This window comes from Mus musculus, chromosome 1, assembly GCF_000001635.26.
Source record: "Mus musculus strain C57BL/6J chromosome 1, GRCm38.p6 C57BL/6J".
Lineage (NCBI taxonomy): Eukaryota > Metazoa > Chordata > Mammalia > Rodentia > Muridae > Mus > Mus musculus.
In genome coordinates, this window is record NC_000067.6 from 87,352,563 (window position 1) to 87,374,544 (window position 21,982).

General features: G+C 37.9%; 1 protein-coding gene across 10 annotated transcripts in view; it reads left to right on the plus strand.

Annotated features, from left to right (window-relative positions):
- Window positions 1-21,982, plus strand: part of Gigyf2 (GRB10 interacting GYF protein 2) — a 123,880-nt gene that overhangs the window by 25,632 nt on the left and 76,266 nt on the right. For all 10 annotated transcript variants that reach the window (XR_387164.2, XM_017320347.2, XM_006529466.2 and 7 more), the window contains 4 exons: window positions 1,842-1,924; window positions 11,542-11,671; window positions 12,622-12,717; window positions 21,435-21,549. Coding sequence is in view for 9 of the 10 variants with exons in the window: in XM_017320347.2 (XP_017175836.1) it covers window positions 1,884-1,924; window positions 11,542-11,671; window positions 12,622-12,717; window positions 21,435-21,549 (382 nt within the window). In the remaining variant the exon portion in view is untranslated. The remainder of the gene's footprint in view (window positions 1-1,841; window positions 1,925-11,541; window positions 11,672-12,621; window positions 12,718-21,434; window positions 21,550-21,982) is intronic.

A 21,982-nucleotide genomic window follows, 5' to 3' on the forward strand; every position in this document is an offset into this window, starting at 1 on the left:
GTGTGCTCATATAAATAAAATAAATCTTAAAAGAGAGAGGGGTGGGGGAGAGGGAGGGAGGCAGGGGAAGGAAGGAAGAAAGAAACAAAAAAATTGTGTTTTAACTTTCCAAGTAGTGGGTTTCTATAAGCATTTCCCACATATCCTTTGTTTTCGTCATCACCCTCCACTCCAATCTTTTTCTTTTTCTTCAAGATTTATTTACTTATTTATTTAATGTATATGCCCTATTTGCATGCACTCCTGCGTGCCAGAAGAAGGCAACAGATCCCATTACAAGTAGTTGTGAGCCACCATGTAGTTGCTGGGAATTGGTTTTAACCACTGAGGCATCTCTCTGGCCCTCCACTCCCATCTGTTATTCCCCTTAAACTTATTATTGTTGTATTGTCTTTTGTCCATCCATCTGTCCTTCCTTTCTTCTCCTCCTCCACCTTTTTTTTTTTTTTGGACAGGTTTTCTTTACATAGCCCTGATTGTTCTGGAACTCATTATGTGACCAGGCTGGTCTAGAACTCTGAGATCAGCCCTTTTCTCTGCCTCCCAAGTGCTGGGTTTAAAGGTGTGTGCCACCCCTATCCCCAGCAATTTTTTTATTTTAAACTTGTTTTTTTTTTTTTTTAAAGATTTATTTATTATATATGAGTACACTGTAGCTATCTTCAGACACACCAGAAGAGGGTGTCAGATCTCATTACAGATGGTTGTGAGCCACCATGTGGTTGTTGGGATTTAAACTCAGGTCCTCTAGAAGAACAGTCAGTGCCCTTAACCACTGAGCCATCTCTCCAGTCCTTTTTTTTTGTTTTGTTTTGTTTTTTGTTTTTAAATGGGAATTGAACTCAGGTCCTTGTGCATGCAAGGCAATTATTTTGTCACTGAACTCAGTTGCTATCCTTGCCACAGTATCATAAGTATCTGGGTATGAGGCTCAGGTACCCCTATTAACTATGTAAAGGCTGCTGTGTGTGAGCATTTGGATAATGCCGTTTTCTATGTGAGCAGCAAACTATAACAGCCTTGTTTGGCTTGGGTTTGCTTTTTCTCGTCTCTGCTTTCTGCCTCCTCCCTTTATCCCTGACCTCCTTCCCTTTATCTTTATCCCTTCTTCAACTTCTTCCCTTTTTTCATTTTACTTTTCTGTCCGTTCTGTTTCCTATAAAGCACAAGTTCTTGTTTCCCCAATGATAGTTACTTCACTATTGTTCCATTGTTTTGTTTCCTTTGTATTATATTAAAATCAGTTTGAAGACATTTTTAGTGGTAGTTAGGACCAAAATTGGGTCATGTTGGGATAGTAGATACAGTTACATCTCAGATATATTTTAATTATAATGTATTTTATTTATTTTAAAATCTATTTTAATTTTAAAGAAATTAAAAATGGAAAAGAAGGCTGGGGTTGTTGAGTGGTAGAGTGCTTATGTAGTATTCGTGGGGGCTGGGTTCAACCCCTAACACCACATGGTGATTGATGGTGGACCTATTGCAAGAGAATGACAGAAGCTGAGATGTAAGTTTTGCTACCATTTATTTACTCTTCCCTGCTAAGGCTAAAGTAGAATACCTATAATGTGGCTCCAGGTCCCTGCATCTGTTTTTCACCGTGTCACACATTTCATTGTACTCCATGCCTCCTTTCCCAGATACATGCAGCACGGAGTTGAAAGAGAAGGATGGATGGACTCATTCCCCTTGGCCAGCTGCATTGCTATAAACAGTCGCCAAACAATCTTATTCTTAGGAGATTATAAGCAGATCACACGTTGTCTGGCTATATGTTCTGTCCTGGTATTCTTTTTCTTGACATTGTTTGACAAAGATATGCTTCTGTTTAACAGGTTTCTCTACACATAAAAATCTTTTCAAAAATACGGAGAAGAATGGCAGCAGAAACACAGACACTAAACTTTGGGCCTGAATGGTGAGTTTTCAGTCTCGTCCTATTTGGTATTGGATGACATGTTTACTAGTATGACACATACAGGTGCTGGGTGGCATATAAATACGCATATTTCTGAGACTTGGTTTCATGTATATAGCTAAAAAATGTGACTGGCTTCTAGTAACTTAAATTTGGTAAAGGACTGCATTCTTTAATTGAAATTTTTCATGGTTTGGTTAGGTGTTGATAACAAAACTAAAACTGTAATTTACTACCCTAGAACATTATTTTTGAGCTTTTGTATATACCTAAATATTTATAAACTATAATAGTAATATTATCTATATTTTCTGCTACAATGTTTTCTGCTATAAATATACCTATTAAAAAGTTTTAATAAAGCATTTGAAATTTTTTTATTGATGGGCTAGGCAGGTGGTCCAGAATTAATACTGGCTATTAGCAGTAGCCCATCTAGAGCTGAGTTAGCGTTTGCCATAATAACAATTAATTGACCTTTGAGTCTCTTACAGATATGTTTGGACCCCGAATATGGAATTCTCATGGAATTTTGAGATCCATCACATTATAGTGTGGCTTTTCCCCCCTCTTCTTCTTTACCCCCCCAATGTTGGTGATTGAAGATCCTCTCTTCAGTGGCGTGAATAATGATAGTTAACTTTCCATTCATACTTGGAACAAACCCCTTTGGTAATGTCAAAGGCAGTACCTAAACCAGGAATTGGAATAGTCTCAACATTCTTTATGTTTAGGTAGTAGTTTGTAAGATTTCTGTAAGAGGTCCTTGTGTGAGGAGTCTTACAAACTTATTTGCTCATACATACTTCTTTTGATATGTAATTCCTAGATATTCTTAGCCTTCATAGTTAGCATTCAGAAACTATGAGAAAGCATTTGAAATTCTGAGAACCAACACACTGCCTATAGTTGGAGTTTATTTTGAAATGTTGATCTAAACAATGCTGCACCTGTTTTAGTTATTTTATATTTAAAAAATACTTTTCTTATTATTAAATCACTTTGTTTCTAGAAAAATCAGAAGTTATAAGTAAGCAAGGAAAAGATACTATTAGGTAATTTGATCCCTAGTACACACTGTACATATCTTGGTATATCTTTCCAAGTGGTTTTATGTATCTTGTTTGTATATATGTATATTTTATTTTCACAAAATCTGATCATACTGTGCATTAAATCTTGTAACCTTTAAAAAAACTAAGTAAAGAAAAAACTTAATAAATGGTTTTTGGTTCTATTTAATAGTTTCATTGTATGAATGTACTATCATTTAACCAATTCTCCAGATGGAGCATGTGGAGGCTGTTCTCAGCTATTAGTATTATAGAAACATTTTAACATTCGTATAGCTCAGTCTTTATTCATATCTTAGTAACTCCTTTAACCAGGTGGATTTAAATGCACATAGTTCACTTTGTAAACCATGGTTTGTACAGCTGTTCTGCCATCATTTTCTTTTGTATTTATATATCCTATACATTTTTCTTTGTAAAACCATGATTAAAATTGTTAAGTAATTTTAAAGAGTTTTCTTCTTAAAGCACTTGATAATAATATGTAGTGGAAAAGCACCAGAAAATTTAGCCAAAACGAAAGAATTCAAAACAAAACAAAAACAACCAAACTGGTGATATTCTTGAATTTGTTTAACATCTTCCATCACTGGTTGGCATGTGGAATCCTGTTGGAGTGTAAGTAAAGTTTTTGTAAATAAAGTTTTATTGTAAGACAGCATGTTCTTTTTTGTTTCCATGTTACCTTGATGCCTTTGTGCTACTCTGGTTCTATCAGGGGTTGCCTAGTTCTCAGAGCTTGTACATTTCCTTTTTGGTCCTTTGCAGAAAGTTTGCTGTCCTACAACATGTGTTACCAAACATTAAATCATTTCCAGGTGTCTCTTTGCCATTGGTTCAATCTGTCTGTAGTGCCTTACATGTCCTCCTTATTGTTACCCTGAAGTATTGTATAGTGTTTAATTTTAACTGAGATAACTTTAGCTGAGGATAGTCATCAATTCCATTCCTAAACAGAGTTGTTACTTAGGCTAAGCCTGTAAGCAATGGTAGCCAGGAGCCTTTACTGAGTCGCCTGAAGTGCAGATAATCTGAGGCTTGGAGAGCTGAGTAGGCACAGCCTTAATTGTACCGTCCATGAATTCCTTCTAGCCAAGACAAGATAGTTTATGAGGTCCTTAAACAACTGAAGTACTTCTGAGCTAGAAAGCTGCCATGTGATTCGAGACTGCTGGCACATTTTCTTATTGTAACATGTTCATTTCAAATATTGATGTGAGGAATTGTATTCAGTATAGTTGAGAATCAACAAATAGAGTGTTTATGTTGAGTCATTTTGTAACTCTGAACCATATTGAAACACTTAATGAAATTTTTATATTGAAGTTATCAATGCTTAATAAGCAGTGCATAAAATGAAATTTTATTTTTAAAAGGATGCTAGAGAATTCTGGTTCACAATCTTTTTTTTTTTTTTTTTTAAGATTTCTTTATTATTATATCTAAGTACATTGTAGCTGTCTTCAGATGCACCAGAAGAGGGTATCAGATTTTTGTTACTGATGGTTGTGAGCCACCATGTGGTTGCTGGGATTTGAATTCAGGATCTTCGGAAGAGCACTTGGTGCTCTTAACCACTGAGCCATCTCTCCAGCCCTAAAATGAAATTTTAAAAATTTACTTGTAATTGAAAATTTTATCTTCCCATTTCTCCCTCTAGTCCTGTCTGGGGCAGTTGTGTTGATAGAAGAACCTTAAAAATTGTAGGGAAGGACCACACCTGTGTAGCCTTACTAAAGCCAACAGAATCACTGGGTTGTAGATTGTTTATTTAGGATAAGGAAACACATTACAGATTCACCAAAATAGTGTAAAAGGATATGACAAATTTAATGAAGAAAATAATTTCTAGGTATTAAAACAATATTCAATTTTTAAATGCCTTTCTCCAAATATTACCACTTTAGAATTCCTGACTGTATAACTTTCCCCCTCACTTAACTCCCTAAGTCCTTTAGTGCTCTATATCAGAATGTGATTTGCTAAGTACTTTCTTGCTCATAACATAACCTCTAGCTCTCACTAGACTGTGAGCTCCATTGTGAGCAGGCATTTGATCTGGATTGTTGTATAGCTTGTTACTGCTGTAGTTCCAGTGCCTGTCTCATAGGCACTCAATAAATGTTTATTAAATGAATGAGTGAATTGCTGGAAAGTAAAGATGTTTTCAGTGTTTGTTATTGTAAACGATACATGTACACTTATGAATGATTTTGTTTATATTCTGATCATTTCCTCGGATTAATTTCCTTGAAGTAGAACTATTAAATCAAAAGTTGGATTTTTAATTTAAGGTTTAGATAATACTTTACAGATTAACCACCAGAAGGATAGTGTGAACTTAATGCACTTCCTCTGTGTTTATGTTGTCTTTGACAAACCTTTTTGTTGTTTATTTGAGACAGGATTTCTCTGTGTTGCTCTGGCTGTCCTGGAACTCTGTAGACCAAGCTGGCCTTGAACTCAGAGAGTTCCACCTGCCTCCTGAGTACTTAAAATACTATATTGAAAAGGTTTTGTTTTTAAATACTTCTGATTTAGGTCTTCTAGGTTTTTGGGTTTTTTTGGTTTTTTATTGTAGTAACCAGAAAATCTGGAGGAAATGGTAGTACAGAGGGGGGAAAAAATAGAAAAGGTCTAAATTACCTGTAGTCCTACCTCCCAGAGTCTTTGCTGACATGTGAGTTTATATCCTACAATACTTTCTTTGCTAATGTGTATTTCAAGACACCTCAAAATCAAATTTTACTTGAGAAAAATTTAAGGATCAGATAGCTACTTAGATAATTCCAGATGACCTTTTTTTTTTTTTTTTTCCTATTCAGATGACTTTATTATAAGGAGAATAATTATAGACACCTTGTTTTCTGAGGAAGACACAGGAAACTCCCCTGGGGTTTCTCTCACCCCACCTCCCTCAAAAAAGTCTCAGGTCTTTGCTTACAAAAGGGAGCAACCCCTTCCCTCCCACTCACCCAGCACTTTCATTTATATCTTTGTTAAAATAGTTAATATCTCTTTTTTTCAATTCGATTGTCTTAAGAAAGAACCAATTTCTCTATTAAAGACTGTTATTTCTCAGTTTTGGTCAGTCCACCAGAGTTATTAGTTAGGCAGTCCTCAAACTTTCCTTGAAAGAAGGTTTTCAGGCTTGATTGGCAAAGGTAGGTAGGGGCAAGAGAATATAATCACGAGGCTGCTAGATTACTGTCCATACTCAGTGAAAAAAAGAGAAGTTCTGTCAGGTGGCCCTCTAAAAAAGGGCTAAAGGGATGATGAGTGAGCTGCTAGCCAAAGGAGCTGTGTTTTAGAAGAGAATATTAAGATTTGTTAAAAAAAAACAAACAAAACCCAATTGACAAGTGCCTGTTATGGTAGGCCCCAACCTCCCTCCCCAGCCTTTCTAGCTTGGAGTTACATTCAGCTTCTCTTTAATATATTTGCAAGTTAACCTTTGCTGTCCTTAGTGTCTTTCCTTTTCTCTTTTCCTGATAAAGGTTCAGAACAATATTTAAGTAATTCTGACTGAAGAAGGGGCATGCTAAAAGACAAGAATGCAAAAGATTGCAGATTTAAGACATAAACTTAAAGACATTTGTCTTTACTGTAATGTGAAGTGTGGGAGAGGTGAGCCTGGAGGCACACTTCTCTGTGACTTGGCATTTTATATGGCCATTGTGCTCCAACAAAGACCCATCTCTTTGGTCCCTATCTCTTATTACATATGGTAGGACTGGACTCTTGAAAGGTGGGAGGTAAAGTCCATAGGATTTAGAACCATTGTCTTGGTTTTTGTTTTTTGTTTTTGCAGTGTTAAAGCACTTTGTAGAATAATACAGTGGTAAGATAAGCCAGGTTGTATTGGGTTTTGAAATTATAAGGAAATAATGAAGCGGGGATTCATATTTGTAGAATGAAAGATGAATAGTTCAGAGCTACAAGTAAGGTGCTATACTAAAAAGTCACTGCTATATGTATATTTAAAGACTAAGGAAGAACGTAGGAGATGAGATTCTAGAAAAGAGGATCGAATGGCAGTGGTTAGAAGTCATGGTGCGCGTTGGGGAGGGGTATTCTCATGCGCTTAGCTTTTCCATGTATCTGAGTCGGGAGCCCTGGGAATTGACTTTGAGTCAGATCACACTGCTTATTCCAGCTCGATAAACCACCTTTTTTTCTCCCCTTTTCTTTTTAAAATTGCTTTAATCTCTTCACAGATACTGTAGAGGGAGCTCTGATAGTGTTACTTTTAGTGAATATGGTGCCTGTAAGAAGTTCTTGGTCCTTTTTGGGAAGTCATTGGGGTTCATAGGAAGGGACAGGGTAGTTAAATGAATTGGGAAACTTGATATGAGGAGCTTTTTTAGAATTAGGGATCTTAGGTTATGAGGGAGTCTCCAGGATTTTCACATGAATTAGCTTTGGTGTGCCCTCTGGTGTTAGAAACTACTGGGAAGAATATTGTCTTAGTATGATGTGGAAGATAATAAAATTAATTTCTAATATTTTAAAGTTAGTGTCTGGCAAATAAATTGGCTATTCAAAAGAAAAATTGGAATCTCATTAGTATAACATAGTCATTTAAATCAGAAATCCTGGGCTTGAATCTTAGTTCTGTGTGACTGCTCAGATGTAATAGTCTCAGTCCCTCTCTCTCCCTCCCTCCCTCCCTAAACCCCCCTCCCTCTCTGGCCTTTTTTTTTTTTTTTTTTTTTTTTCCCCAGTACTGGGGACAGAATCTCTGTATGCTTAGCCAAAGCCCTGTCATTACATTTCATACTTCTCTTTTGTATTGAGGTTCTTACAAAGCTTAAGTTAGAGCAAATATCCCAACATATATACATTTCCCAGCTTTTGTTCTTAGAGAGGCAACCTGCCTAACTTTTTCAGGGCAGTCCAAGTGCACGTTTATGGAGATTGAGGAGTGCACACAGAGACCAGAGGTCAACATTGAAGTTGTTCTTTGCACTTTAGCTAGCTTGCTTGCTTGCTTATTTACTTACTCTTTTTCTCTTCTCTTCTCTTCTCTTCTCTTCTCTTCTCTTCTCTTCTCTTCTCTTCTCTTCTCTTCTCTTCTCTTCTCTTCTCTTCTCTTCTTTCTCCTTCCCTCCCTCCCACCCTCCCCCTCCCCTCCCACCCTCCCCCTCCCCTCCCACCCTCCCCCTCCCTTCCCCTCCCCTCCCCTCCCCTCCCCTCCCCTCCCCTCCCCTCCCCTCCCCTCCCCTCTCCTCTCTTTTCTTTCTGATTCTCTCATTGAACTTGAAATTTGACCGAATAGATTGGCTGCCCAGTAAGACAGCTTCTACTTTCTCCACCCTTCTGTGTCCACCTCTCTGAGCTGTGAATGTAAACATCTGCCATCACACCTGTCTTTTTAAAAATTGGGTGTGTGGGAATCTGAACGCATGACCTAGTAAGTGCTTTGCCCACTGAGCTATCCCCAGCAGACAGAGCCCAACTCTTTGTTTGTTTGTTTGTTTGTTTTTTCTGAGACAGGGTTTCTCTGTGTAGCCCTGGCTGTCTTGGAACTCAATCTGTAGACCAGGCTGGCCTCAAACTCAGAAATCCGCCTGCTTCTGCCTTCCAAGTGCTGGGATTAAAGGCGTGCGTCACCACGCCCAGTCAGAGCCCAACTCTTAAGATTCTGATGGGAAGCAATTTCTTGAAGATCTTTGTTTTTTGGTTGGCTTACTCTTTTGTGGAGTGTTTTTCTGTCTTTAGTATGTTCTTTGGACACTCAACCACATCGCTGTCAATATTAACTTGAAAGTATTTTTAGTAGTAGTGAGTGGTCCTAGTACTTCCTTTGGGGAAATGGGGGATTCATAGCAAGAAATGATATAAGATGACCCTGGAACTCTTGGTACTAGATAGAAAATAAACTGTTAAAAGACTTAATAGGGTCATGTCCAAAGGGCCCAGCAGGAGCTATTGGAAGAGTTTACTAGTTAGTCATGAGATAGTGGGAGCATTTTTAAGAGTAGTTTCAGTGAATTTAAATATATTGAGAAGTAATATGTTAATGTTTGATTTTTTTTTTTTTAATGAGACAGGGTTTTTTTATTTTGTAAACTATAACATTGAGTCACTGTGCCGAATGGTACAAGAGACAAGTTTCTCTTTGCAGAAAAGTGGTACAAGAGAAGAGAAGGTACAGTATAGAATAGAACCACTTGGTAGCAACTGTAGTGAAGTTAGGGATCCAGGCATTGATTATCAATACATGTTAGCTGTACAGAACACTAACAAGGCATCGTGTGCCTCATGATGGATAATATACTACCACACGGGAGGGATTTCCAAAAATAAGAACACATCTTACTCATCTTTACACTCAATTGCCAATTTAAATGGAGAAGAGAGAAGCTTTAAAAACCACATCATAGATAAGACCATAAATTCTGAGATAATCTACATATAAAATGATAGGACAAGTTTTTCCTTCAGAATTACTTCAAAGGCTTAGTGGAGTGATACAGAGCCAAGTTGGCCATGGATTGCTGATTTTGGATGAGAGTGATTGGTACATTTAAGTTTGTTATATGCTTTGTAATTCTTATGTGTTCAGAATTGTCTGTTTTTAAACAGGATAAGAAGATAGAACCATTCTCACTGTACTAGAGTCTATTCCTTTTCAGTATTATTCATCTGTGTAAACATGTTTGCAATGGATATACCATTTTTGAATAATAAGCAAATATTTACTCCACTTTAACTAGTCTTCATGTTAATTTTTACTATTTAGCACTTTAGAGGATATATTTTAGAATATCTGTTGAATTTTCCTTTAGGGTATACCTGCTGAATTAAAGTAACTTAGTCTATTTTGGGTATCTGTTATCTGTTACTGAACAGAACTTTGGGTAGCTCCAAACAGTCAGCTGTTTGTAGTGTAGTGCAAACCATTCATCTATTCATCTCATCCTAGCCTTTCCCTTTCCCTTTCCCTTTCCCTTTCCTTTCCTTTTTTTTTGAGACAAAGTCTCTCTGTGTAATCCTGACTGTCTTGGTAGTAGACCCTGCTGGCCTTAAAATCTTGGCCTCCCAAGAGCTGGGATTAAATGTGCCACCATGGCTAGGTAGTAATAGCTTTTTTTTTTTTTTGCTAGTTTTGCTAGTCCCTTTCCTGCCCCAGGTTGATCTATCTTTATGATACGACTTTGGGTTGTGTAGGTTACTACTACTACTGAGTAGGTTCCTTCACAGCTTAGTTAAAGAAACTACCTAGCTGCTAGTGTGAATCCCAGGCACTGCCTAAAACTGGGCCTGCATTTAGGCCTTTATATAGGAGGTAGAGGCGGGAGGCTTGGCAGTTTATGGTCAACCTTGGCTCCATAGTGGTGAGTGCAAGTCACCCTAACCTGTGTGAGACCTTGTCTCAAAAACAACCAACCCCCAAAACCAAATCCCAAGTTGTTATTGTTGTTATTTATTTTGGTAGTATTGTGATTCAAACCTAGGAGCTGCTGATCATTCAAGAGACTTTTAAAATTACTTTTTATTGTGGGTTTTTGTATTTAGCTTTCTCTTTTATATGTTCCATACTTTATTAAATATTTTAGTTATTATCAAGTAGCCAAAGAACTTTTAAATGCTTAACTCTCACAAAATCTTTCTTGGAAGTGGCTATTATAATTTATAATCCTGATCACCTTCTGTATTTCTTTTTAGTCTTGGCTGTCAGTCAGAAAGTCCAAGGACAGTTTCATGAATTCATATCATATGCCTTATAATCCTTTCCAGTATTTTTAATTTTGTGCATATGCATGTGAGTACAGGCTTTAGATCTTCTGGAGCTAGTTATAGGCCCTTGTGAGATGCCTGATGTTGGTGCCGGGAACCAAACTCAGGTACTATGCAACAGCAGTTTGTACTCTTAATTGCTAAGCCATCTCTCTAGTCCTGATCTTTTAAAGAATTAAAAATTACTGTTTGTGAGCACATGAGTGTGTATGTATGTATGGGGTGTGTGTGTATATATATGTATATATATATATATGTGTGTGTGTGTGTGTATATATATATATATATATATATATATATATATATATATATATATGCACATGTGTGCTTTAGCCCATATGGAGGTCAGAGAACAGCTTCAGAGTTGGTTCTTTTCTCACCTTTTTGTTGCCTTCCAGGGGCTGCATTCTTGCTTGTAGGCTTTTGAGCAAGTGCCCTTACTTGCTGAATTTCTGTTGTTTCATATCCTCACCAATACTTACTGACTCGAAGTCCAATGCTCTCCCTGGTTTTATATTTTGGTTTAAAAAAAAAAGTGTCTTATTTCTAAACTTGAAGCTTCTTAGAGACAATGGTAGCAGCCTGTAGGTACTGGAACTGCTCAGTTATCCCTATCTAGTTAGCACTTAGTGTTTAGCACTTAGTGAACTTCTCAGTGTGCTGTGGCAGAGATTTGTGTGAATGGTAAAAATCTTTGCTGCTTAAGATAACAGTTTTTGCTTTTTTAAAAGAACTGCAAAAAGCTGATAGTGTCAGAATATCTATCGCTTCATTTTATATTCTCTGTTTTTCCTATTTTAGGCTCCGTGCTCTGTCCAGTGGTGGGAGTATCACGTCCCCTCCTCTTTCTCCGGCCCTGCCAAAGTATAAATTAGCAGATTATCGATATGGCCGAGAAGAAATGTTAGCACTTTTCCTTAAAGACTACAAGGTAAGAAAATACAAAACGAGTTGAATTGCCACTGGGCTAGGGATGAACGGTGTACCTAGTCAGCGTTTGATGGCTTCCTCTTTTTCCATCTCACTCCTTTTCTACATTGGAGTACACTATGGGTAATAGTGACTGAGGGATGCTGGCCTCAGAGAAGACGCGTGATGTCGGTATGGAACAGGTGACTTGTGGCAGCAGTACAGTCAGCGCTGTGGATAATCTCCTCTTCCTCCCGTTCACCCTGGTGTGTCTCTTACCTTCCTTCCCAGTCAGGATCTAGGGATGGGGAAGGAGCAGCTTTCCTCTTCTGCAATTTTTAAGTAAAATTAAAGGTTTAGTGGGGAGACATCTTGAAATCTTAACACCTGCTTCACTTAAAAATAACAAAACAAAACAAAAGAACAAACTGAAACAATGTGAGACTTTCTTATTTGACTACGGCAGATAATAGCTTCTGTTTTTTTCAATATACTTGTTTTTAATTTATTAATGGGTAGAGAATCTCATATTTAGGACAGACAAAATTGCTTTGAAATTTCCTTAGTATCTGCTTTAAGTTAAATGTGGAGATATTATTCCTTCGATCTGTACTTTGGAATACCAGATTCAATGTCAAATCCAAAGGAAGTAGCTTTATGGGAGGAGAGGGTAGGCGGCTGGAGTATTTTATTTTTGAGATCGGGTCTTAAAAAGATCCTGCTGGCCAAAAAGTCCCTGTAGGTCAGGCTGACCTAAAAGAGATCTGCTTTGCCTCTGCCTCCCTCTGCTGAGCGTAAAGACGCATGGCACTATGCCTGGCTATGACTGGAGTTTTTAATGTAAGTACTGCATAATTAACAGAAATTAATTGTAATCAAATAAGTTCATGGTTAGAAAACAGTGCCTTTTCTTGAGTTTATCTTCTTGCAATTGGAGAAATAGCAATCTCTGGCCTTATGTTTATCACACAGATACCCTTTGATCTTCTGGAGAAAGAATTCCTGCCTATCCTACAGGAGGAGCCCTTGCCACCATTGGCTCTAGTACCCTTTACAGAAGAAGAGCAGGTTTGTACTTCGCTCTGAGCCAGATACTACAGGATACTTAGAGGAAACTATAAGAAACACAAGTTGGCACAGGTTGGCATCTTTACTGATGCTTGGCTTGTGAAAGGCTCTGACTTGTCAAGGTTTTGTTTTTTATTCTGAAGCTGTTGAGTGTAATGCAACGATCAGGAAATCTTTCTACACTTTTTAACATATACATGTATATGGGTGTTTTGCCTTTTCTATATATCTTTACCACATGTGTGCCTGGACCCCAAGGAGGCCAGAAGAGTGCATCAGAGTTACAGATACTTGTGAGCCACCATGTAGGTGCTGGGAATTGGACCCTTTTCCTCTGGAAGAGCAGTTAGTGCTCTTTACTGCTAACCTGTCTCTGAAGCTTTGTTTCTAGATCTTTTAAGGGCATTATAAGAATTATCCCAGCTGGGCGCGGTGGCGCATGCCTTTAATCCCAGCACTGGGGAGGCAGAGGCAGGCGGATTTCTGAGTTCGAGGTCAGCCTGGTCTACAAAGTGAGTTCCAGGACAGCCAGGGTGATACAGAGAAACCCTGTCAAAAAAAAAAAAAAAAAAAAAAAAAACAAACATTTATACCTTATTAAATATTCAAGTTGAGGGGAAATGTTCCCCTCTCACTCCCTACCTGAATTCTCAACAATTCATTTAACTATTTTATTATTATTTTTCAATTGCACATATTAATTAATTAAATCTTCAGCTTAGAACGTACCTGAAACTCTCTGTCAGCACTGTGCTTGGTGGTTCTTTTTTTATAGGTGTTGTGGCAATATAAGAAAGTAAGATTTTGGTCTAAAAAAAGCAGTTTTATGTAGTGACTTTGTTTTTTGATGAAAGATTTATTTAAAGGAGCTTGTAGATGCTACATTACAATGGAGAAAGTGAGATTTTGTTGGAATTTTGTATTCCATGTTAAATGAAGAATCCCCTCAGCTTTGCTATTTTCTTGAGGTAGCACAGACTGGCCTTGAATTTGAAATCTATCCAAGGATGACCTTGAACTCTATCCTTCCATCTGTACCACCAAGTGCTGAGATTATATATATTGAGCAGTATGTTTTATTTTATGCATTACTGAGGATCATACCCTGGGCTTTGTGTATGATAAGGAAGTGCTGTAGGCATTTGACCCCTTTTTAAAAAGAAATAGCTTTGATACAAAAATCCCCATCATAAAATTGACCTTTTTAGATCTTGAGACTGCCTTGAACTCACTGCATAATAACCTTGGACTTCTTCCGATCCTGCCTTCATCTCTCAAGTGTTGGAATTATAGATATGTAAAACCCACCATTTTGAGTGTACAAATATACACACATGTTCAGGGACATGTGGAGACTAGAGGACAAAGTTATCATTCTTCATGTGCTATGCATTTTCTTTTTGTTTATTTATACTTTTTTATTTATACTTTTATTGTGTTTTTCCAATTAATCATATTAATAAATGCTTTGCAAATTGACCATTCTGACCTCCCGTCTCCCCATCTCCTCCACCCTGCCCCATCTCACACATCACTCTTGACTCATCATGTTGGTGACCAACCAGGGACACCTGTGTCATCATGGGTTTTGAGCTATCCATTGACGCTGTATGGGTTAGAGACACAACTGAAGACAGTAGTTTCAAACCCCTCTCCCAGATGTTATTAAAGATAATAGTTGAGAGATAAAGAATAGGGCCCTGTGAGTCACTCCCCTTTACTTGAGGTAATGATTACAGTAGTTTTACTAGTCTAGGGAATGGCAATGGTTGGCCCTTCATACTCTTTTGTACTGGATAACCCCTCTTCTAGGTGAGACTTAGAGAGGCTGATATTAATGGCTTGATTAGCGCTAGCCCATATTTGTGACTTAATTTCTGAGTTTTGGGCAAACTCCCACTACCTGTTTGTTTGTTTGTCTGTTTGAGACAAGGTCCCTCTAAATTGGAACTGACCTCTAGGGTGCTTGTGTACCCCTAGAAGCCAAAGGTCAGATCTCTGGGAGTAGGAGTTGTGAATTGCAAACATGGGTGCTGGGAACCAAACTGAATTTCTCTACATCAATACATACTCTCAACCACTGAGCCACCTTTCCAACCCCAGTTTGACAATTTTTATGTAGTTTTTTGGCAACTGAACTCAGTTTCTAGGGCTTGGGCAAGCACTTTACCAACTGAGCTATTACTTCTAGCCCCAAATTTACTATTTTAATGAGTATGTACTTGTATTAGTCAGGGTTCTCTTGAGTCATAGAATTTATGGATAGTCTCTATATATTAAGGGAATTTGTTGTGATGACTTACAGTCTGTAGTCCAACTCTCTAACAATGGTCAGCTGTGAATGGAAGTCCAAGGATCTAGTAGTTGCTTAGTTCCATGATGTTAGTTGTTTCACCTGGTCTTCAGTAGCAGTAAATTCCAACAGATCTGCTGGCAAGTAAATGCAAGCAGGCAAAGAAGAGCGAATCTTCCTTCTTCCAGTGTCCTGTGTAGGTCTCCAGCAGAAGATGTGGCCCAGATTAAAGGTGTGTACCACCATGCCTTGAACTGGGACTTGCTTTGTCCCAGGCTGACCTTGAACTCAGAGATCTCCTTGCCGTAGTGTCCTGGGATTAAAGGCACGTACTACCTTGTTTAGGCCCAAGCTTTTCATGGCTACTATGCTTTAAGATCTCCATGCCAAGATCCAGGTCATAAATTTGTGTCTTCCAGCCTTAAGATTTGGATCACAGGTGAGCCCTCCAATTCTGGATTGTAGTTCATTCCAGATATAGTCAAGTTGACAGCTAATAGCCATCACAATGCATCATTGGCATTTAGTATATTCACTAGAGTCCTATAACTAATAATGGTGTCTAATTGAAGAGCATTCTCATGAACCTGCCCTTTCTATCTCCCTCGCTCTTGCTTCTGTCCTTCTATCTCTCCTCATAGTTCTCCCAGTGTGTGCTGTAGGATGTTTAGGTATTGTGATTGTTTTTTCATTGTAGGTTGTGCTCCAATAATACTTTTGTGTTCTATGGTGATGTTGCTGGAGTTAACCTAGGGCCTTGTGGTATGCTGGGCAAACACTTATCATGCTGCTCCTGCTGTGTCATTCTTGTAGTAAGTGGGGTGTCCTAGAATAGTGGAACTATTGGGATTTAGTTCTTGGCAGGTTTTTAAAGCTCTTTTGGATATTATCTATAGGATCTATGACGGTATGATTGGGTATAGATTTTCTAGTTCTTGTTTTTTAAGTTTTGTCTAGAGTAAGTAGTTTCAATGGTGTTCGTTCACATTTTCTCTCTCTCTCTCTCTCTCTCTCTCTCTCTCTCTCTCTCTCTGTGTGTGTTTGTGTGTGTTTGACAGTTGTTTCTTTCCATGTAGTTTAAGGTTGGCTGTAGGTTTGTTATACGTAGCCTTGTATTTTGAGATATGTTCCATCTGTCGTTAAGGTCTCTAGGATTTTTATTGTGAAGGTATGTTGGACTTTGTTAATTATCCTTTCTGCATCAGTTGAGATGATATGATTGCTATTCTTAAGTTTATTTATATAGTATATTACACTTACTATTTTGAGAATGTTGAACCAACCTTGCATCTTTGGGATGAAGCCCACTTGATCACGAAGAATGGTCTTCTTAATATGTTTCTGGTTAAGTTTCAGATATTTTGATGAGAACTCTTCATCATTTAAAGAAATACATATTTCATTAATGAGCAAGAAATCAAATGTCTTTAATAGAAAAAATGTATAGGGCTGTGGAGAGATAGCTCAGTAGGGAAAATGATTTCCCAGCACCCACATGGAAGCTGTGTAAAATTGCACATGCTGCAAGCTCAGCTTTTGGATGCATACACAAGAACCTTGTGGGGACCTGCTGGCCAGCCAGGTCAGCCTAGGTGAAAATATCTGTGTTCAGTGATTGAGGAAGGGGAGCTGGCTCCATGGTTTAACCATGAGTGCACAGCAAGCACTTGGGGTCTGAATTTGGATCCTAGTAGCCATACAGAAGTTAGCTATGCATGCCTATAATTTCAGTGAATTTTGAAGATAGAGCCAGGAGGTTGTCTCAAGCTTGCTGACTGACAGTTCTAGTTTTAGCAAGAGACCCATCTTAAGGAGTAAGTGGAGATGATGGAGCACAATGTCGTTGACTGCCTCCTATATACAAGTGTGTACCTGAACATACATGTGTGCATATACCACACACACATAGCACTTGTTTACTTACATGTGTGCACTCAGTCCTTCTCTGTCTCTCTCTCCCCCTCTCTGTTTCTCTCTCCTCCCCACCCATCCCCCACAGTAATGAGAAGAGAAAAGGAAATAAAAAAATTTGCCTCATGTTGACTTAGTTTTTGTCTGGGCACACATACTTCACCCATGCATGTATATGTGTGCACATACATATATGTGTGTGTGTGTGTACGCAGGTGTACCTTGCATATGCATGTGCGCATGAACACACACATGAAACTAAAAATATATAATAAGACGTATTATCAAAATAATTCTTAACGAAGTAGAATGTAAGAATTGACTTCCTAAAGTTGGCCTTTGACTCTATACATGCACTATAACACATGCTTTCCCTGCCCCATCAAATAAGTAGATAAATAATAAAAATATAAATCTGTAAGAGATGCTTAAAAATAGAATAAAAACATAGAAAACAGTATATAATATAATAATAATAATAATAATAGAAGAAAAGTCTTCAGTCTTGTCCCCCTTGTACCCTTTTTCTTCACAGGAAGCAGTGTTAGCTCTCTCTGTCTCTGTCTCTCTCTAGATATATATATGTGTGTGTGTGTGTGTGTGTGTGTGTGTGTGTGTGTATTGAGACTAGGTCTCCATATTGCTTAAGTTAGTTTCCACCTTGTGCACTCAAGTGAGTTTTTTTCTGTGCAAGGATTACTTGTGGGCATCACTGTACCTAGTTATTGTATATTTTTCCAAGTAAATATGTATTTTTCTTTTTATGCAAATGGTACTACTATATATATCGATTATTATTTTGCCTTTCTGACAAAAGCTGGTTTTATTGAAAGAATTCTTTTTTTTTTTTTTTTCCTTGAGTCAGGGTTTCCTGTATGTTCCTGGCTGTCCTAGAACTCACTCTGTAGACCAGGCTGGCCTCGAACTCAGAAATCCGCCTGCCTCTGCCTCCCGAGTGCTGGGAGTGCGCCACCACCGCCAGCTTCTTTGATCATTAGGAGAAAAAAGGTTTCTGTTGGTTTGAGTTTGCTTTCTGTCCAGTTTGAAATTGCAGGTCCTTACCACTCATATTTCTTTTACTGTTCTTGTCTCAGAATTTTTCTTTCATAGAGGTAGTCTTTACTGGCTTTTATTATTTATATGAATTCCTTATATTTTCAAGTCTGTTGGAGAAATTTTTGAAAATTCTTACTACATTTGTGATTTTTAAATGTAGCTAAAGGGGGCTGGAGAGATGGCTCAGTGGTAAGAGCAGTGGCTGCGCTTCCAAAAGACCCGGGTTCAGTTCCAAGCACTCACATGGCAAGCTCACACTTGTAACTCCAGTTCCAGTGGATCTGACAGCCTCTCACACACATAGAAGCAGGAAGAACCCATGAAATAAAAAAGTAAATAAGCCATAAAGAAAAAAATATATAGTTTAGGCAGTGAGCCTATGGCCGTCTGTGTGCTAGCCAAGCCCTTGACCACTAACTTGTGTTCTAGCCTGTTGCACTAATTTTATATTCCTGATAGAGTTTACTGGTATTATTTTGTGAACTTCCCATGTTGGGGGGGGTGTTTATACTTATTGAAATTACAATTTTTCTCCTTAAAAGTATTTTTAGGTTTTTTGAGATAACAGAAGCAGGAAAAGTCAGATTGGAGGGATGTTTTACTCCTTGTTGAAAATCCTGCTGGACTTTGAATCAAAAGAATGAGTTGGGAAATCTCCCATAACATTTTTTTCCAAGACAAGAGTTTCTCTGTATAGCCTGGCTGTACTGCAACTTGCCTTGTTAGAGCAGGGTGGCTTTAACTCACAGAAATCTGCCTTCCTCTGCCTCCTCTGCCTCCGCCTCTGCCTCCTGAGTGCTAGGATTAAAGGGGTGTGCCACCATTCCTGGCTCCGTAATATTTCTTAAGAAATCAGAGTTTTGTAATTGGCTAGATGAATCTTTGGGAAATTTTAAAAGATTGTTTAAATATGCTTGAAAACTGTTGGTTAGTAGTAGTGAACCAGTAACTGGAAGTGATTGAATCCTGACTTCACTTTTTTAAATTAATATCTCATCATCTCTTAAGGAACTAGTAGAGAAGACTTCCAAGCCTATGCTATTTAAGGTAGCTATTATTGGTTAATATTTAGGTAGCTTCCATGTTTTGCCTTTAGCAGTCTATTTACTTATCTTATGTATATATGTAGTAGCAATTTTGTGTTAAAAATGGATGAGCATTTAAAAAAATACATGAGCATGTTTTATTTGCCTTTTAAAGAGATTAAACCTTGTTTGTATCTTAGCAACAAAAGATGAAAATACATGTTTCTCTATTTTTATACATGATGCAGTTGGATTTTATACATATGTTGCATGGAATTCTGGTATACAAAATGCTGTTAGTATTGATCTTTTTTAAAAATATTATTTTTATGTGTGTGTGTGTTTTGGATTGCATATATGTCTGTATATCATATGTACGCCTAGTATCCATAGCCGCCAGAAGAGGGTACCTGATTCCCCTGAAACTGGTGTGCTGCCATTTGGTTTCTGGGAATCTAGATCCTCTGCAAAGAGCAGCATGTACTCTTGACCACTGAACCACCTCTTAGCCTCGACCCCCTCACTTCTTTAAGTATTACAATATATTGATTGAGATTTGGGGACTTTACAGTCTTAATTTTTGTAATGCCAAGAGGCATATTTGGTTAAGTTAATGTGTGTATGTTTCACTTTTTATTAAATTTTACTAAAATACAGCTTGAAATTGATGATTTTTGAGATAGGTATTTTCTCTTAACTTTTAGTTTTCTATTTTATTGTGTGTTTTTTGAAGTTACCTGACTATATGATAAAACAATGTTACATCAATAGTTTCTAAAAGTTACTTGAACAAATTACAGTTAACAAAATTGAGAGAAAGATAAATGATAAGGAGAAAATGATCCACATATTAAAAACTCAGTAATGAAGACAGTTTTAATCAGTTGCATGTTCTTTAAAAGAGGATAATATAGGTATGGTTTTCATTGATTGGAATTTAAGAATACCTAGGACTATAGTAGAATTGAGTTTTATAACCTTGGATAGTATTGGGAATTGAACCCAGGGGGCTTATGCATGGTGGCCACACACTGTACCACCGCTGATGCACATCCCAGCCTTTTTTTTTTTTTTTTTAAGCTTGAGATAGGAATTTACCAAGTTGATCAAACTGACCTGGAATTTAAGGCTGCCTGTGCAGGCCTCAACCTCGGAATCCTCCTGAGGTCTGGGATCACTTGCATGTACTCCCTTGCCTGGAGGGCTAGTGACTGCCGCTGTATCCAAGGTTCCTTTCTTCATTGTATTATACCTGTGCACATCTGTGCAAATGGGAACTAGGTTCTAGGTGTACAAGGCTAAGTTAATCTGTTAACAATAATTTGTTTAAATCTTCTTGCAGAATTCTCTATTACATATCCAGAATTTTATATTTAATAGTTCATCTGGAGATGTTCAATACTTGTTGTTACTTTTTCCTAAGCCTCTTAATTTATTCAGGTGTATTAACAGACATACTTTAAAACCCCTGTCCATCCCCTTTCCCAAGTGGCTACCCACTTCCTACTCTAATTGTACTTGATTATATTCCAGATTGGCTCTGGGTGCATTGCAGGTTTGTACCAAATGATTGTGACCATGTACACATGTGCACACACCTAAGCACTCATTAAGCACATCATTCACACACATACGCACACACGTACACGCACACATGCACAAATTTCAGATGATTGACCTCATAGAGATTTCTACTTGACATTTTCCCATTCTAGTAAATACTTCTTGGGGTTATTAATCCACATTGCTGAGTACAGTCAGGCAGAAAGGACATCTTTCCTTTTTATATTACCTTTTAATGACAGTCTTTTCTCCTTGTAAGTTAAAGCGACTTAAGTGCCATTCAAAAATGAAATGTAAGCACTTTATTATAATGAACTCACAAAATCCTCCCACAGCTAGATTATGATAGTCACCCAAACTTGTCCAGTCTCAAACTCCACAGATCTCTATACAGTTAGAATGGATACTCTTAAAAAGTGCCAATTTAACCTAGTCCCCTTTACAGAACTTTCTCTGCTCTGTTTATTTTGTCTGCATCTAGATATGTAGAGTACATTTAGTTTGTTTTTTTGTATAGTATCTCCTCAACAAGCCTAGCTTTGTGTAACACGTGGGTGTCAACTTGGCTGGTCTGAAAGGTCAATTTGAAATCGTCTTAAGGCCAGCTTGGTCTACATGACAAGTTCTAAGGCAGGCAGTACTACATTGTGAGACTCTGTCAAAGATAGAAAGAAAGAAATTGTCAGATAACTAGATTTGAATGATCTTTATGTGTTGTAAAGTTACAGTTTCCCATTGCTTATAGAAATTAGATACCATTACATTTATAGGTGCAGTGGGAGGTGGGGAGAAACAATATGTAGTTTTGTGTGTTTTATCCATTTTCTTTTGTTTCCTTTATTTTTATTTTTATTTTTATTTTTTGGCAGAGAAACTTTTCCATGTCTGTAAATAGTGCCGCTGTCCTGCGATTGACAGGACGAGGAGGAGGAGGAGGAACAGTGGTGGGGGCTCCTAGAGGTCGAAGTTCTTCAAGAGGGCGAGGTGAGCTATGTGCAAAAATAACCCTGGAATAGGAGCAGGAGGCTAGGGAATCAGTAAATACTTCAGTGCCTAATTGAAACATGAAACCAACTGCTCTTTGATGTTGACTGCAAATGCCTGAACGTTTATTTTCTGCAATATTTCTGAGACGCCTCTCTACTGCCCCTGCTTTGGAGAGGAATTTGTTTCTAGCTGTATAGACTGAAGCAAGAAGGAGTGAGATAGTCCCAGTTAACTTCTAAAGAGTAATTATTTTTCCTATTCTTTATCCCTGAAGTTTTGCACGTTGAGGCTTGAACATCCTGAAGGTTATGGTTGCTTGAGGCACAAGTGTCCCTGTGGGGCTCTCAGCAGTATAGCATTTCTTCCCAAGAGCCACATTACATATCACCATAGCTGGAGGAATATATTGAGAAATACCTCGGGGGCTAGG